This window comes from Pleurodeles waltl, chromosome 3_1 (assembly GCF_031143425.1).
Source record: "Pleurodeles waltl isolate 20211129_DDA chromosome 3_1, aPleWal1.hap1.20221129, whole genome shotgun sequence".
NCBI lineage: Eukaryota > Metazoa > Chordata > Amphibia > Caudata > Salamandridae > Pleurodeles > Pleurodeles waltl.
In genome coordinates, this window is record NC_090440.1 from 1,916,712,745 (window position 1) to 1,916,732,182 (window position 19,438).

The following is a 19,438-nucleotide window of genomic DNA, read 5'->3' on the forward strand; positions in this document are numbered from 1 at the left end:
AAGTCAGGAAGTTGAGTTCATCCTTGAAGCAAGGAGGTCTATAGACATATTTCCGAAGAGCGAAGAAAGGAGCTTGAATATGGAAGGGTGATGATGCCAATCGCTTGAGTCTTGGGTATGTCTGGAAAACCAATATGCCACTACGTTCAGCTTGCCTGGGAGGTATTCTGCCTTGACCAAAATATTTCTGTGGAGACCAAACTCCCACAGACTCTCGTCCAGAAGGGCCAAAGGTTTGGATCTCGTTCTGCCTAAGTGGTTTATGTACCTGACTGAAGACAGATTGTCCATTCTCAGAAGAATTTAACACTTTACCCTGTCTTTTGTAAAGGACTGGATGGCAAAGGAACCTGTAAGTATCTCTAAACAGTTGATGTGCAGTGAGGACTCCTGAACGGACCATGGACCCCCAGTCGAGAGTAGACCACATCTTGTACCCCAACCTGTCAGACTTGCATCTGACTCTAAGACAAGATCTGGGGAGGCAGAGAAAATTGTTCTCCGTTCCAGGCGACTAAATGACTCATCCACCATGAGAGCTCTTCCCTGGACTCTGAATCTAGAATGACCGGATCCGAGTAGGCCAGGCCTTTGCGAAGATGACAGATTTTCAAACTCTGAAGAGCTCTGTAATGATGAGGACTGGGAAAGATGGCCTGAATGGAGGAAGAAAGAAGGCCTACCAGACGTGCTAGGGATCTGAAGGAACAGCAAGGGAGAGATAAGGCGTGACAAATCTCTTTCTTTATCAAAGACATCTTGTGTTGAGGAAGTTGAAGCACAGACTCCACTGTGTTGACTATGAAAAAGCGAAACTCGAGAAGTTGGGAAGGGATTAGGACGGACTTTTGAAGATTTATGAGAAACGCCAGACGTGACAGGAGTTCCCGACAAAGATTTAATTGATCTATAAGGGAAGACTTGTCCTGTGCCATGATAAGGAAGTCGTCGAGATAGACGATAAGCCTTATCCCTGGACCTCTGAGGAAGGCCACTACTGGTTTGAGGATCTTGATGAAACACAGAGGGGCCAATGAAAGGCCGAAGGGAAGAGTTTTGAACTGAAAGAAAGAAGTCCCCCACTGGAACTGAAGAAACTTTCTGAAGGAGGGATAAACAGGCACTGAAAGATAGGCGTCCTGAAGATCTATTCGGACCAACCAATCGTTGTGAAGAAGGAGATTTCTGAGATGGAGAATATTCTCCATCTTGAAATGATGGTATACTATGAATTGTTGAAATCTTTCAGATTTATAACAGGACGATGTTTCTTGTTGTTCTTCTGAAATAGAAAAATGGTACTGAGGAAACCGGAGGGGTTGTAAATGACTTCTTCGATGGCCTGTTTTGTTAGTAAGTATTGTACTTCATCATGAACCAGACTAAACTTGTCTTGTGGGGGGGAGGGGGGGAGTAGAAGAAGAGGGGCAGGGGGGACAAGGCCAGAACTGGAAGTTCTTTCCTGCAAGCTGGTCACCTTTGGATCTGTATCGCCTGTTACGGCCTCTGCGGAACTAGCAGGGGTAGAATTGGAGCTTGTACCCCTGGTAGAAGTCGAGTTGGTTGCCTTGGATGGAGGAGCCTCTGCCAAGGGATTGCCCTCTTGTAGAATAACGGCCGGTAAATTGACCCCTTCCTTTGCCAAAAACACATTGGGAAAAAATCAGTTTCATTGACGAATAAGCTTTGTCCAAAGAATTAAATGCAGAGACATATCTGCTTATTTCCTTTATAAAGGAATCATCAATGAGAAGGCCATCCGCATTGGGTCCTTCCTTTTTGGATGACAAAGAACTAAGTTTGGGATCAATCCTGAGCAGAAGACTATTGCGCCGCTCCTGGGAAATGTAGGCGTTGGCACTGCCTAACATGCAAATCGCTCTTTGAGCCCAATTTGAAACTACCTCAGGATCCACCTGAGTGCCCTCCATCTTTGCCTTCTCGGCTAAATCAAAAATCCTAGTCAGAGGTCCAGCTAGGTCCAGAAGTCTGTCCTGGCAGTTCGACCAGGCTCGATCAACCCCTTTCTTTGGATCTTTCCCAAATTTAGTAAAAAAACAAAAAAACAGTCACATATTGGGATCAATAGAGGGGGTATCAGCCACCTTAAAGGGATGGTCAAGGACATTCGGACTTCAACTTGCTTCTAGATGCTTTATCTAGCGCATGCCTCAAATAAAAGGAGATGTAATCCGAAACATGATCGGAAGGAAACCATTCCGACGAATTAGGATGGTGAATCGACATAGGATCGAACATGGGTTCACCATCATGATCCACCAGATCATCAGACACTAAATGAGGGGAACTCACAGAAGGAGAAACTTTACGCCTTTTCTCCAAAGGCCCATTATCGTAGATATTGTCATTCATAGAGTCTTGCAAGAAATCATCCCCATAACTGTCTGTATCTCTAATATGTAAGATGTTAAGGGGGGATGAAGGGAGCACCAAAGAATTCGCCTCTTGGGGGTGGATGCCCAAATTGAACTGAAACGCCTTTGGGAGGCACATATGGGTGTGCTGCATGTTTTGTTCCTCTCTTAGGAGGATTATCCTTGGGGTTCTGCAGCATTCTAGATATGGAGGCTTCTAGGTTTTGTGAGATATCTAACATGGATACAGAAACTGCATGTTGGACAGAATCCTTGATGATGGATTTTAAATTGTTCCTCATGGACTGTCTGTTCATCCCCAGACATAATTGCAGCCTAAAATGTAAAAAAAAAAAAAAAATGGAAATATGAGATTTAAAAAATAGACAGGGAAAACCTGTCAAATGAGCAAAAGAAACCCTGACCTAAAGGGTTAAATGCAGCCTGAACGAGGGAAGGGAGGGTCTAAAGGAGAGGGGCTGGATGGGGGCGTGTTCTTGGCGGAACCCAGAGAAACGAAGGGCAAACAGGAAAGCCCACACCAATGAGTTAGCGACATAAAAGGAAGGAAGGAAGCAGCCAGGCAACACCAGTCCGCTCCGTGACACTCCTGAGTAGTCACAGAGGAGCGAGGAACAACGCGAGGTAAGAATACCTCAGGCGAACTGTGAACAAACGTTCGATAGAGGCCACAGGCGTGCATAACGAAAACGCATTGTAAAGGTGAGCGCGCGAGGGCGTGCATTCAAAACAGATGAAAGCGCAATAACACTTAGCGTAAACTACATAAACATTAAAAACATACATATGAATGTTAACCAATAAGCTAGATAAAATGTAAAGAAAACAGCGAGCAGAGTACTTATCTTGACTGCGAGCAGCAAGAAAAGAGGACTTGGTGCTCTCAGTCAAGATTGTTATGAGGGGGCTCATCATGGGATTGGTCAGCCCCATTGTGATGTCGTTTTGTAGTTTTTTTTCCCAGGGTTTCTGGGATTTGTATTTCTTGGCTGCTATTTAATAAAGTAAGAAAAGTTTTTTCATAATATGAGACTCTGGTCTTGTAATAAAATTAGCTTTGCATGACGAGTTCCCCGAGTTATAGTTACTTGAGTTAAACATAACTATAACTGCTGAATTTCTATGGTTTTGTGTGAGTAAATTCAGAACCTAACTATAACGTCCCTGTAATGTTTGTTTTTTTGTCAGTGAATTTTTTTATGTTTTTTTTGTTGTTAATTTTTAGCATGCATGTTAATATAACCAGAACCGCTCCTTCCCTAAGGCCCTGTGCAGCGGGTGTTGGCTGCATGCACCCAAATCGAAACAACACACAGCCTTTGGCTGCAGCAAGTGATTTTTTTATTTTTATTTTTTCTCTGGATCCACGGATCCACTGAAAATGTACACAGGGGGCTGCGCTGAGCCTTGTGGTGGACCTGCGGATCAGACGAGTAAAAGAAGGGGCAATTTTTTGCCAATGAGGGGGGGGGGGTCCTTATGTGACCCTTCTATGTCCTAAGGATACCTGTATTCTGACCCTTATGTGTTTGTGCCCCTAAATATATACGTCCCTTCCCCCCATAGTTAGACTCAGAATTTAAAATTGCAAAACCATAGAAATTCACCTGTTGGAGATATCTCAAGTAACCATAACTGGTGCCCTAACATAATTATAACTTTTGCCCCTGCCATGCACAGTTTTTTTTGCCATAAATGCTACTTTAAATATTACATTAATATTGTCTAAAATGTCATGAGTGCTGTCATTTATGGGGTAATTAGTGCATGGTGAGGGCACAAGTTAATTACCTTAGGGCATGAGTTATTGTTACTTGAGATAATCCTAACTATAATGTGTATTTCTGTGGTTTTGTACTTTTAAAATGTGAGCCTAACGATAATGTCCCTGTAACCTTTGTTTTTATTTTGTTTTGTTTTTTTAAGAGAATGTTTTAGCTTTTTTTAACATTTTATTTCCTAACAATAACGTCCCTATAACTTTTGGCCTGCAGCCAGCCCCTATAACAACCCAGCTTCTCACTGTGCACAGCTTTTTGCAGTGGGGATTGGTTGCAGGGCCTGGCCTGCAGCCAGACACTGTGGCCAACCCCCCTAACCACCCAACCCCATGTTGTATACGCCTTTGGCAGTGCACAGCAGGAGTTGGCCGCAGTCTGTCTCTCTGGCTGTGAGAATAGGTGCGGCAGTGTCTTAGTGGGTCGGTCAGTGTGTGCGTGAGGATTTCAGTTGGTCTGAGTGGGTGTGTGGGAGTCTGAGAGGATTTGTGGGTCCGTGCCTGAGGGTCTGAGTGGGCCTGTGAGTGGGTGTAGGAGAGCCTTAGCGGGTGTATGAGTGGGAGAAAGATTGAATGAGAGAGAGTAAGAGAGATCATTTTTAGGCTCTGATGATTGATATACATAGAATGAGAGATTTCTGGACAAATTGAAAAGAAACATGTATTTGTCAATTAAAAAGAGAGATCACCTTTCAGTATGAACTTTAAACTTTTGTCTCTCTCTCTCCCCTCCCTCTCTCTCTCTTCCTCCCTTCCTCACCCCCCTTTTATGGGATGGAAGAGGGAGGGAGAGTGACAGGACTGCGAAGGGAGCTACAGGGCCCCTGCTTGCATTTCTCCCCCAAGCAGGGAGCTGCTTGTAACAGCTCACTGCTTCCGGGAACAATGTTTTTATCTGCCTTCCCTGCACAGATCTGCATGCAGGTAAGATGGATAAAAACTTGGCTTTCTGCAAGTGAGAGCTGTTTCTCTGGTGTCTTGCTTGGAGTTTTTTGTTGATTCTCTCTCGCTCTCGCTCTCGCTCTCTCTCTCTCTCTTTTTTTCCTCCCATCCCATTACAGGATGAGTGTGTGTGACAGGCCAGTGGAGGTGCCTGAAGGCCCCCAGTCCTAGCTAGCACCCTGCAAAGCCAGCATTGCTCTCACAAGCAGGGAGCTGCTTTAAATAGCAGCCCCCTGCTTGTAGGAGCAATGATTTAATCTGTTTCCGTGCACGCATATTACATGGAGGTAAACAGAAGAAAACTGCTTTGGGAGCTGTCAAAAAGCGGCCTTGCTAAAGAGTCAGGGAGACTCTACCCTGGCCCCTTGTCCCTTTAAAAAATAATTTTTTAGGAGACTCGGCTGAAGCAGAGTCCCAAGATGGCTGCCAACACTTCCTGGTTTGAAGTGATGCCGGCCAGTCTGAGCTGTGCATTTCCTCGCACAAGCTTGTCATTATTCGCAAAGTTGTCGTGGCCCGATATATACAAATTTGGATTTCCATTAATTTCTTTAAAGCTACTAAATGGATTCACACCAAATAACTAAAAGCGTAATCTACATACCAAAAGCTAGCTTTCTGCCAAATTTCGTGTAATTCTGTCCAGTGCTCAGGGCTATAGGCGTTTCAAAAGGCCCTATGGAAATTAACATGGGAAATGCAACGATTTTGACCAACCCCCCTTTTCTTTCCCGGCATCCAGCTTGACAGATCACCCCAATACTTCCTGTGTGCAGCAAGAATCATGGCACACTTTTTTGGGGGAAACGTTCGTGAAGATTTGTCAAACGGTGTCAAAGATATAGAAGGTATAGGCAAGTCATAAAAGTGCTTCTTCTAAGGGCGCTTGGTCCTAAATATAACTACCTAATGGTGACCGCCACTAGGTAATGTTTGTTTTTGTGTGTGTGTATATCAATATGTGTGTGTGTATATAGCTAAGTGTGTGTGTGTGTGTGTGTGTGTATATATATATATATATATATATACATGTGTATATGTATATATATACGTATGTATGTATATGTATGTGTGTGTGTATATATATATATATATATATATATATATATTTCAAAAGAAGGGGATTTCTCTTTCACTTTGTCAAGAGAAAAGAACCGCACTCCGTCGTTGTGCAATTAATGATTAAACTTTTATCCATTCGTGGGATTACAAACAAACAAGACAGGAATCCCCTAACGCGTTTCGGTCACACCGGACCTGTGAACAAGGTTACAGGCAAAACAGCTAAACAAAATTACACCAAATTTTGGGGGTATGTTGGTGCAGAAAGCATGTTTCTTGTGATTTGGTGGACATCCATTGAGTAGTTTTTGAGAAATTAAGGTTCAAAATTTATGCATATATCACTCCAAGGAGGGTTGGCTGATCCAACAGATCTAAAGATGCAATCTGATTACTTGGCACCACATCAACAAAGATGTGGCGGCAGCCGTTTTAGAACTCTGGGACTCTGCTCCCTGTTCTGTGAAATTACATTTAAAAATCTCAATAGAAATCAAATGTAGAGATACCCTATCCCCATAGAGCTGATGAGGTGGGGTTGGGGGCATGATACGCTAAAAAATTGTATATTTTTTTCAAATATAAACTGGATCATGGAGAAAAGGTAACTATAATTTGCGCCCTCACCATGCACTGCTAATTAGCTCCCATATTACATCATTGCATGAGATTGGCTGCTGCATTGTCTCTGCTCTGTATTGACTTACAGAACAGTCTGGCAGAGTTGGTTGTGCTTGTCTGACAGTTCCAGTTCATTTGTCCTGGCATGCAATAGAATTGTGTGTGTATAAGTGTGGTGGTATACTCACTTCTAGATTTACACAGGTTCTCTATCACAAACTCTAAAATTCAAATTATGTAGCTAACTGCCGTATGAAAGACCGTTGCTGTTGTCTGGTGAGTAGGTAATGGACACATTTCCCCTAGTGTGTTTGTCACTATTAGATATCTTACTTAGCGCATGTGCTGTGCTGCAAGATGTTTTGTTTACTATGCAGTAGGCTCACAACCTACCCAAAGCATACCGTTAGCTGTTTTTGTTGTCATTCTCATTTGTAATCTTTTGATTACTTAGCTCACATAGGCCTTACTAGTACATATGGTCTTCCTCATCTTTCTTTTTCTTAGTCTTTGTTCAACACACTATTTTATAAGCGTTTCAGAATTATTGTTACTACATATGCAGTGTGCTACCCTACTTTTAACACACGCATAGGGCTTCTTATTTATGTTGCTTTCACTCTATCTGCCATCTAAATTGACTCATTAGCTACTTACACCCACAACTCTTACGCCACTCTACTCCACGCTACCCCACTCTACTCCATGATACTCCAAACAGTGCTATTCTGTGCCTTAACTCTCTGCGCTGTATCTCTCTAGGTCCCACCCTACGCTGCCCCACCCTACTCTTCCCATAGCTGCCAAGGTTTCATATTGCGATGTGTGACATTTAAAAAAATTCAGTGTAATTGTGAGTAACGTTTCAGTGCCTGAGTGACACTTTCTTGCAAGCAAAATCAGCAATGAAGACGAGGGAACCATATATATATCATAAAATATTGAGAATCCTATACCTCCAGTTTTACACCAGCAACCCCCTTGTGGTCTTTCAGAAACACTACTGGGGGCTTACCTGGCAAAGCGAGAAACTGGAACAAGAAGGTTTTACCGCTCTTGGGGACTTGCGTGACAATCTCAGGCATTGCAGTAATGCGGGAAAATGACTGGAAATGCATTATCCTAACGCAAGATGCGTGATACTTGTCAGGGCTGCTTACCCTACTCTGCTTCACACAATGCACTTCACGCTGCTATAGTCTACTGTGCATTCTGCGCCGCTATACTTGACTCTGTGCCACTCTGTTCTACAAAATTCTACGTCACTCTGCTCTGTGCCACTGCTTTACGCCACTGTTCTATCCACACCACAATCCATGCCACTCTATACCAACCTGCGCCACTTTACTGTATACCAATGTATGCCACTAACTTTGATGTACAACATGGCTAAAAGAGATTGGCAAAGTCAATAACTCTGACCTAGGCGAGACCTATTGGCTTTGGAAATGCTTGTTTCCCATAGGTCTTTGGAACTTCTCTGAACTATCAGGTTTCTGAGGTACGTGCTTAGGCAGATCGTTCAGTGTTGGTTTTCTTCTTTGCATTCTGGTACTTGTAATCCTATATTTATAATGCAATAAAGAGGGAAACAAGTACACAAATGTAAAGATAGCAATCTGGCTGGTTGAGATTTTGAGGCAAGGCCCTAAGCAACTTGGGAACTCTGGCGTTATAGATTCAACAAAAGACACATACATTTCCTCACTTTCAAATACCACGCTGGAGCAGTGCATGTATTATATAACACATGGATTAGTGCTTTAGAGCAGCGTCACCCACTGGCATTCTCCCCTATGTTTGGCAGCAGTGGTGTTTGTGCAACCCTTCTTATTGAATGTCCCCAGTAACTTTCACTTCTTATTTTCCAGGCTAATATTGCAGACTTTGGTGAGAATCAGTGGGTGACTTGTTTCCAGGAGTCTGCAGAAGCGATCCTTGGGCAGAATGCTGCATACCTAGGGGACCTGAAGGAAAAGGTTTGTTGCAGAGTAAAATGACTGCCTGTCTTCCCTATTTTAGGGCGCCGGGTAACCAGTGCACCAAAAAGCAGCTAGTCTGTGACAGATGCTGTCGGGTCACCGTTTTTCGATGTTTTTTTTGTTGTTTAATTGCATGTACTGTTGAAAATTGTACCAACACAAACTGTAACCTGCCAAGTGAGAATGACCTGCATCACACCCCAGCCCATCTTCCTTTTGAGTAAATGCTCACGCCCTCAGTGAAAATCCTCAATATGGTTTTGTTGGTATAAAATAGACATCAACTTTTCACGCCCAAAGACCAGATGGTCAGCTCTGAATGATCGTGGCCAAATTAACTTGGTGTATAACTTAATGTGTTCCACATAACTGGTCAATCGTCTTTTTCACACTTGCATGTAAAATGATGCAGGTGCTCTGCACCCCTCTACCCTCTCCCACAGTCCCGTTTTCACAGGAATTCTCAACTTGAGCCCCAGTATTTTTGCTCTTGCCAAATTACCCTAGACTTAGTGGGCTGCAGCCACCTAGCCAGGGCCCCTGTCCCGATCATACATATTTTAACAAGTTAACCTTTAACTTACTCATGGTCTAAGTTGAAAAGTTTGGCAAATGTTTTGTCTCTTTTGTACTATATTATGGTTTTTCACAACCTTGAGGATGCACTCCTTTTTAGGTGTCGGCTACAACACCAAAAGCTATTCCTTATTTAATAAAAATTACAAAAATGAAGAAAAAAAATGTAAAGGGGCTTAGAACCTGCCCGTTACTTCCCTAACTCACTATTGGTGGGTCCCACATAACACTCATTTCCTTGCGTCCCATTGGTCGGTGATGCTTCCTCACATTCGGCTTTAGTCTTTGTCCCTGTGTGGAGCATGGACCAAGAAAGGCTTAAGGGACTTCTTTTAAAATTTACTTTTCTTCACCCCTCCCCCTTTTTTACCCATTCATCCCTCCACCATTGTTTCCCATCCTCCTCCTCCTTGTTTCTTTTTATTTTTTATTTTATTTTTGGTATGTTTATGTAGTACAATTCGACCCATAGTTATTGGAGCACTTTACATGAGCACCATTTACTTCACACAAGGAGACATTCATTTTTATTTTTGAGGCACAGTGAATTTAAGTGATTTGCCCAGAATCTCAGGAATGTTGTGCCGAAGCCAGGACTTGAACCTGGTTTCCCAGGTCCACAGGCGATAGTTCTGGCCGTAACTCCACGTCCCCACAGGGGAGCTTAATTGCCTCCTCTCTAAAATCTCCACAACTGGCTGCTAATACCCTAATTGTCATGGAGAAAAGGAGGAGGTCGAAATCCGTGTTCATCACCCCCACCTGATGGAGTCTTTGGACCAGGCCGGTTGATATGTGACGGATCCAAGACATCCTGGGAGGTAATGAACTTAACCAACTCATGGTTAATATACTCTTATAGCATTTTAGCCCGCTTGGGCAGTAGTGAGATGGGGTAAAGGTTTTTACGGTCCTCTGGGTCCCAGTTTGGATCCTTTGCAGAGAAATGACTATTGCTTCTTTCCAAAGACGGGGTTAAACTCCAGTTTTTAATATCTGGTAAAGACTTTGACCAAAAAAAGGCAGCATCTTATCCACAACAAGCTCAAAAGTTTGGGCAGGCAAGAATCCTCAGGCAAACCAGATTTTATATTCATAAGATTGTTTTTAACTTGAAAAGAGGAGATAGATGTAAATGCAGACAAAACTGCAGAAGGGTTAAAGTCAGCAGTCAAGAGGGGGGGACCAGCATATCTCTTAATGTTGATATCTGAATAAATGTTTAGGATCTTATCTCTAAAATAGACAGATACTCTGTCGCAAAAACGTTGCGAGTTCTCCACAGGCTGTTGAACGGGTGGAGTAGGAAGCTCTTTTACCACCTTAAAGAGAACATTAGGAGAATTACTTGCAGATCTAATTTTATTAAGATAGAAGGAAGATTTAGCAATGGCATGTTTATAAATGAGTAATGGCCCTTTGTGCTTTTCTTCATCTTCTGGCGCAAGATTCGCCCTCCGAAGCTGCTATGGTCTTTAAGTTTGTCCGCGAACCAGGGAGCAGACACCCTGGTTCTGCTACAGGCCTTAGCTTTCACTGGAGCCGCCTGATCTGTCGTGGCTTTCACCCTAATCTGCAAAATCGTCTGCGGTTGGTCCCCACTAAGGAATTTTGAGAGCAGAATCCATATGAACTGTAGAAATTTTACTCCCACAGGGGTGTGGAATTTATTAAAATATCTACTTGTCCAGGGGACAGGTTGCTTCTCAAATCTACTTGTCCTGTAAAAAGATCTACTTGTCCCTTTGGTGCCATGTAGTGTGGCGACAAATTATGGCAGCAATCTCATTATGTAAGTGCTCTGATAATAGCCTCTCTGATTATGCCAGGGCTACTACCATAGTATGGCTTGAATACTTGCAGTTTCAATCCCTACGGAGCAATTTCCTTATTTTGCCACCTTTCTGCAGATCTGCATAGTGGGGCTGGAGGAAGCAGTAAGCAATAGTTCCAGGGCTGGAATGCCTTTGAGTCTGCAAACCTACTAACCTGCATGTTTTCAGGGATGTGGAATTCCTATGGCCCGACGCCCGGGGTCAAGGGCAACAAGTTTTTATGTTTACTTTGTCCTTGGGACAAGTAGGCCCTACCCCCTGCAGCACAAACCCTTTGGCTGCCTGTTTAGAGAGAGTGGAACTCTCTGCAGTTGAGGTAATGTGTTTCCTAAAGATAATGCTGTTCGAACTTGTATTTATGGTTCATTATTTGAAAGCCTTCATTATTAGGGTGAGTGCTGTAAATAAATGTTTTAAGGTCACACTTCACTACTGACGTTGGTTCCAGTACAAAAAAAAAATAACTGTATACACATGTTTGAAAAGTTTAGGCTATGAGGCTAAATATAATGCTCCCAGAATGCTCTCTGATTAGATGCAAATGAAGTGTCATTTAGTACAATGTGTTGATGCATGCTAGTATTTCCCAAAAATATTTCTAATGGAAAATCAGTGTAACCATTTTCAACATGATTATGGGAAGCATGAAAATAAACAAACACTGACAAAGCCAACTAATCTGACATATTTTTATAAGTCTTTTAGTTTCATCAATGCGTGTCTTGTTTTGACATGGCTTTTGTAACACTTTATTGCTGTGGGAGCTACCAGGCCCTCAACATTGTAACAAACACTGGCAAAACCCCCCCAAAAAGTTTTTGAACTCTAAAAGCACACGTTGCCACCAGCGGCATAACAAAGGCCCCCCAGCCGCCCTCCAGGGGGCCCCTTCAGCACCTGCCCTGAGTGAGTCTGGAGAGGGGGTCCTCCATGTTCTTTGCAAAGGGGCACCCTCCAGTTTCGTTACGTCACTGATTGCCACTGTAGTTCCTGACACTGAACAAAACTACTTTGTGTGGCAATATGCCCCTTGTGGAAGAGCAGAATGCGATCACTCACAGTAAAGCCAGCCGAAAGAGAGAGAAATAGAAGTTTAATAAAAACAAAATGTCTTTGTTAACACCAGACCTAATTAGGGACCAAGACCCACATGTAGGTAGCTTTTTGCATGTTGCAAACAGCGACTTTCGCTGTTTGCGACGTGCAAAAAGCACATTGCGATGCACAAACCCAGTTTTGCGATTCGGTAACCTGGTTACCGAATCGCAAAACTGGTTTGCGACTCGCAATTAGTAAGGGGTGTTCCCTTCCTAATTGCGACTCGCATTGCAATGTAGGATTGTTTTGTGAACGCGGGCGCAAACCAATCGCAGTTTGCACCCATTTCGAATGGGTGCTAACACTTTCGCAAAAGGGAAGGGATCCCCATGGGACCCCTTCCCCATTGTGAATGTCACTGTAAACATTTTTTCAGAGCAGGCATTTTTACCAGCTTCTCTCTAATATTTTCCCATAATAAGAAAGGTTGGACATTTACTCCTGACAATGGCAGAATTAGAACTTCTTCCAGGGTAGCGGCCCTCACAGGGATGGTGGCCTGCTGGAGACAGCAGACCACCATGTCTGTGACTGCTTTTCAATAAAGCAGTTTTTTTTTTTTTTTTTAAATGCAGCACGTTTTCCTTAAAGGAAAACGAGATGCATAACAAAAACGAAAAATGAAACTTTTTCGTTTCTATTTTTCAGAGCAGGCAGTGGTCCACAGGACCACTGCCTGCTCTGAAATTTTTTTTACAGTGACATTCACAATGGGGAAGGGGTCCCATGGGGATCCCTTCCCTTTTGCGAAAGTGTTAGCACCCATTTGAAATGGGTGCAAACTGCGATTGGTTTGCGCCCGCGTTCACAAAACAATCCTACATTGCAATGCGAGTCGCAATTAGGAAGGGAACACCCCTTACTAATTGCGAGTCGCAAACCAGTTTTGCGATTCGGTAACCAGGTTACCGAATCGCAAAACTGGGTTTGTGCATCGCAATGTGCTTTTTGCACGTCGCAAACAGCGAAAGTCGCTGTTTGCGACATGCAAAAAGCTACCTACATGTGGGTCTTGGTCCCTAATTAGATCTGGTGTTAACAAAGACGTTTTGTTTTTATTAAACTTCTATTTCTCTCTCTTTCGGCTGGCTTTACTGTGAGTGATCGCATTCTGCTCTTCCACAAGGAGCATATTGCCACACAAAGTAGTTTTGTTCAGTGTCAGGAACTACAGTGGCAATCAGTGACGTAACGAAACTGGAGGGTGCCCCTTTGCAAAGAACATGGAGGAGCCCCCCTCTCCAGACTCACTCAGGGCAGGTGCTGTGCTGAAGGGGCCCCCTGGAGGGCGGCTGGGGGGCCTTTGTTATGCCGCTGGTGGCAACGTGTGCTTTTAGAGTTCAAAAACTTTTTGGGGGGGTTTTGCCAGTGTTTGTTACAATGTTGAGGGCCTGGTAGCTCCCACAGCAATAAAGTGTTACAAAAGCCATGTCAAAACAAGACACGCATTGATGAAACTAAAAGACTTATAAAAATATGTCAGATTAGTTGGCTTTGTCAGTGTTTGTTTATTTTCATGCTTCCCATAATCGTGTTGAAAATGGTTACACTCATTTTCCATTAGAAATATTTTTGGGAAATACTAGCATGCATCAACACATTGTACTAAATGACACTTCATTTGCATCTAATCAGAGAGCATTCTGGGAGCATTATAATTAGCCTCATAGCCTAAACTTTTCAAACATGAGTATACAGTTATTATTTTTTTTGTACTGGAACCAACGTCAGTAGTGAAGTGTGACCTTAAAACATTTATTTACAGCACTCACCCTAATAATGAAGGCTTTCAAATAATGAACCATAAATACAAGTTCGAACAGCATTATCTTTAGGAAACACATTACCTCAACTGCAGAGAGTTCCACTCTCTGTAAACAGGCAGCCAAAGGGTTTGTGCTGCAGGGGGTTGGGCCTACTTGTCCCAAGGACAAAGTAAACATAAAAACTTGTTGCCCTTGACCCCAAACAAGATGTCCCGGGCGTCGGGCGACCTGCTCCGCCCTCGCCTGCATAGAGATTCTAAGAGTCACAGCCCGGTGATTGGCCCAACTTAACAGGAGAATATCCCCAACAGCCTGGCCCAGGTAGTTTTTAAAAAATAACATCCAGCAAGTGGCCAGCAGTATGAGTGGGGAGTTTAACCATTTGGGTGAAGTCAAAATTTGTCATAACTGCGAAGAAAACCATTAGAATCATTGCAAGAATTATCTTCAAGATAGTGAGTTCGAGAGCCAGGGAGGTGGTAGATTAAGAGCCCAGAGAAAGTTTGTCATGTAGGCTTTCAGTCTAAACAGTGTCACCTCGCAGGTGTTTTGCAAGCCTAGGCTAACTGGTTCTAAGGTGCAAATAACTGAATTTGGTGAAAACAAAACCAATCAGAAGGGGGAAGCAACTGTTTGGTTTTCCTTCCTTGTTGTCTGCAAATTACAGTTACAAAGAATAGAATCTCTACATGGATTACGCAAATAATCCAAATGTGTCACACACCGCAGTGGCAATACAACTACAAACTAAACCAAAGGCACAATCTACTCACAAAAAGGACACCAGTAGATTTTCTGGCAAATTTACCATTGCAGGATATTTGCATGGCAGTCACTTGATCATCAGTGCACACATTCATGAAGCATTACTGCATAGATAAACAAATGATAAAGAAAGTTCAAGTGGGACAGAGTACTAAAGCACTTATTTATAAACTCAAGCTCATCTTCAACTCAACCACCACAAGGATAAACAAAAAAGCTTCAAAATTAATGCACAGCATGTGAATCCAGAAATCCACAAAAGATTCCCACTGCAAAACAAAATGGTTTCTTACTTGTAGGAGTAATTTTGCAGCCTGAAAACTTTTACGGACTCGCAGGTGACCCACCTCACTTCCCCAGAAGATGGGGGAGCAGCAAAAAAATAAAAATGAATCTGAAGATATTGGCCAAGTGGAGAAGCCTCTATGAGGGCGTATGACATCAGGAGAAGCTGTATTAGGCACCACATGGTGTTACCAGTGGACGCCCAACAAAAAAAACAAGCATTTGCAATGCCGTAGGTCTTGCGTTTACAAGATTTAGAGCTATTGGCTTTGTAAATGCCTATTGGACTTTTCTTGCCACATAAATTGATCAACCCTGCCTCATAATTTGGTCCTTTCCTGCCACATAATTCCAGTGGCCCTGCATAGAACTAAAGCACTTCCATTTACCTTCTTCCTCTATCGGCAGCAAAAAATGAAAATGTTGCCACGTAGCATGCTAATTTAAATCTTTCATGCTAATTACAATAGAATACCACTTTCACTACCCCACCATCAGTGCGGCACACATGAAGCTAAATGGCCTTTGAATGGTTTCTGAATGTCCCCATTATGTCCTTAGCAAACCAGACAGCTGCGTGCTCCAGTAGGCTTCAACCTAACAAGGGTACCAGTGAGCGCACTCTCAAGTCAGTGTTGATTAGGACAAACTCCAATTCTGATGGGATTAAAGGAGTAGCGATAATGTTAAAGTAGGGTCCTTCCAATGACTGTTATGCCCTCATGATCTCAAACCCGTATGTCGTCCAGATAAGACGTTACCACAACTGATTTCACCAGGTAAAGAGCTACAGCCGATACAACATACATAAGTGAATACATTCCTACCTAAACAAAGGTCAATTTTTTAAATCCCACCAGGTTTCTGGGTAGGAGGTATTTCTCCGGTGTGTTATTTATACTTGACGGTTCAGAAACTGAAAGAAACATGCATTTAGGAACATTTTTAAATCACTGTTGTCTTCTGAAAATCTTTTAAGCTTCCTTAAAAGATCTTTCAAGTAACTTGCTCGCTGTTCTCAACTATTTTCAACTCACAATATTTTGTTGTCACTCAATTATTGATGCCATTATTAGATGTAGGGGACTCTGATCTTCAAACCCAACAGTGTTGGCCCAATTAAATGGGAGATGATGATGTATACTGTGGGCGGTGTAGAATGAAATGCCAGAGAGCGGTGGCAGGGGTACAGCAAGCAAGATGGGGAAGATGTCAAAGGTCGGGGAGGGGCACCTAAGGGCTGGTGTGGTGTGTGGGTGGAAGGTCACTGTTTTTAGCAGACACTCCTTTTTGCCAAAATATAGAACATGTTAAAGTGGGAAGCATTGTTGCAACACACATGAAAGACTGATAAACGGATAATCTCTGCAAATATCATGGGCACAGAGTCAGTGAGTGTCCCATATTGCAAATGTCAGGGAAACGAATCGTGGGGTAAGCCTAAGTTTTTCTACTCAACATCCCTCTATTTCCATAAGTCCTATCTGATAAAATACCCCCCTTGCTACCAGCAACCCCTCGCTTCCAGAAGCCCACACCCCTCAATTCCAGAAGCCCACAGCCCTCATCGGTGAAGGAGCAGAAGATTAACAAACCTTTACCAAGCAGAACACAGCCCCCGACAACTACGTATCAGTCGACTAAAGCATCACCGACTCCCGAGGAGACCATCCTCCTGGTAACGCGCACCCTTTCTGGGACTACATAGGTGTGTCAGGGGCAGAAGGAACGGCGTCCAAGGATGACCAAGGGAGGGGGAGAGAGGAAAAGGAGTAGAATGAGCGCAAGAAAAAATAACTCTCATGGAATGTATTTAGAGCCCTAGTCAATAAGACGAATAATCAATCACTCATAGAAAAAAGCCAAAGCTGATAGCATGGCCAGTACTTGTTCTGTTTGGGACTTATGTGATATAGCTGGTTTATCAGCCTGCTGTGGGTTTTTTTGTCTATAAAATGAAAGTGCTCTCAAATGGAGAGAACATAAACACTGTGCTCTTAAAGGGTATGCCTTCACCTGCCAAAGAATCCAGTAAGTTTCCTCCTTTACTGTACACGCTGTGCTTCCGTTTTCAGACGATCTGGTGAGACTTTCCGAAACAGAGGAGTCATTGTTTTAAAGACCGTTCCTCTGAAAATAAAAATAAGTTCACGATGTGGCTTAACATACAGAGCTGCTGACTTTGGGACCAGATTGTTGGGTTCGAGTCCGGCGTTGGCTCTATAATTAAAAATAAAATAAAAAATGCGGATCTAAAAATAAATTTGTAACAAATGAAATGAAATAAACAATGGCAATCAAAAGACAGATAGGTAATGTGGGTGCGCTGAAGTCCACAAAGGAAGCGCTTTAAAATTGAATGAAGAATAAAGTGCGTGTCACCTAGCGACACAACAATGGTGTGAAGGCTCCCAGGGAGATCCTAAGTAGTAAACCGAGGCAAAAGAAACAAGGAAGAGGAAGAAACAACACAAGGCCACGTAGCGCAAGGCCAAAGGAAAAAAAAAAATGGTGCCCACACTAACCTATATAGCCAATCGTGCAATTATCCATGTTCCAGGGTCAGTCTGCAAGGCGGTAACAAACCAGCCTCAAGGTGGGACAAACATAAATCACTTACCAACACCATCAAGGGATTTTTGAAAGGCAGGCCCAGGAACGAATTAAATTTATGGGCGTGAGATTAGCATGCTTAAAGCCCACAGATATAGATTACAATATGTAGAAGACGGTGCTTGCGCGCTGCCTAGCTCAACCTGAAAAAAAGAGAGAGAAAGACTACTAACATAGTGGACAATTCCAGACCCAATCACTAGATGGCAGAATATTGCACAGCGTAAGTCTAGAAAACTTTTTAAAATGCACAACTACTCCTACAGTAAGGAAACCATTTCGTTCTCTGGGCATACCTTTTACATGCCCTTTGCCTCTAGACTCTGCCCTCTCCTGCAGTTCTGTAAAATAAGCTACCCCCTTATTCTTGGGGTACTGTGCAGAGTCCTGTGTTAATGACAAAGGGAATTTTTGTTAGTCAGGCCTTGTGAAACCCTCCTCTCTATTTCCCTCACGTGTGATTACTTTCCAAGCTACTCTGCCCCACAGACTTGAGTGTTGAGCCATGTCTCTAGCCCACTGAAATGTGTGAGTGGTGTTATGCTGTGCTGGCTGAGTCCCCTCTGCCACAGCTGTTGGAAGAAACCTTTCTTTGAAGCATTTTTTGAATCCACACTTTTGTAAACACTGAAGCGTGTTATACAATATGCCAGAAGAGTAGTAATAGGGTTGGTAGAGATTGTTCAGTTTAAAGCAGCAAGAAGGAAGACACAATGCTCCTTTACCGTTGTTGTGGAGCAAGAAAATAAACAGGCTGGGCAGCAGATTGTAACAAGAACATAAGATTAGCAATTTTCGCTCCAAGGTTGCATGCCAATGTTTTGCAGAGGTGGCAGGAGGACTTAGTTAAGCTTTCTCCCATATCACAGATAAGTAGCACATGGAAGTCCAAAACGTCGTAGTCCGTGTATTCTCCACAAGCTTAGATACTAGTACTACTGAGTTTGGACTACGACTCGTGTTTCTTGGCTGATTTAGAACAATGGGATTGAGCAGTTCAATGGCCACCCTCTAGCAGGTGGCACGAGGATTTGGGCCATAATTAATTTAAACAGTTGCTTTGTAAATCATTACATATTCACTTTCCCAACCCACCCTGCTATCTAATAGTCAACCATTGAAAGCAGCCGTCTGCCTTGAAGCTTTGTCTTTAACTTTGACCCAACTGAGCCCCACAGTTTGTTGGCATGTTGTTTTTATCCAACCTTGCTGTTGGTGGCAGAGCACAAGTGTGAAGGATCTTTACAATGATTGAGAGTAAGAACCAGACGTGGACTTCAGTACCATTTTCTCTGGAACAACCCAAAATATTGTACATTTACTTTTTGTGAAAATAGTTGGAAATGTTTGGGGTTATAGTTGTTTTTGCTTGAAGTGCCCTGTCTTCTGAGGCATAACCAAGCGCTCAGTGCCAAAATCCACACAAGAGACTGATCTTGAGACATGTTGAAATGACTTGAAAAGCTCCAGTGCCTGCTTAAATTGTGGACTTTAATATGACCAAGGATTCCTAGAGGGATTTCCCAACAAAGGCACCAAGTGTTAATGGGAAATAATGTCAGAGTAAGAAGATCAAGAAACTCATTTGTTGAATGATGATCTAGTTAAAATGGGGAGTGTGTGGTGGTAAGAATGAGCTGCAGGGCCAGAAGAGAAAGATTTCTCACTAGGCACTCCTGTGACATCTGTCAGAATTTTGCTTGGGCAAAGAGTTATCAAG

At 43.0% G+C, this 19,438-nt stretch overlaps 1 protein-coding gene across 1 annotated transcript in view; it reads left to right on the top strand.

The window, feature by feature from the left end:
• The window catches only part of RPA1 (replication protein A1), a 210,108-nt gene that overhangs the window by 152,454 nt on the left and 38,216 nt on the right, over positions 1-19,438 (top strand). Inside the window, exon 15 of the mRNA XM_069226140.1 lies at positions 8,670-8,777. Within this exon, the coding sequence (XP_069082241.1) occupies positions 8,670-8,777 (108 nt within the window). The remainder of the gene's footprint in view (positions 1-8,669; positions 8,778-19,438) is intronic.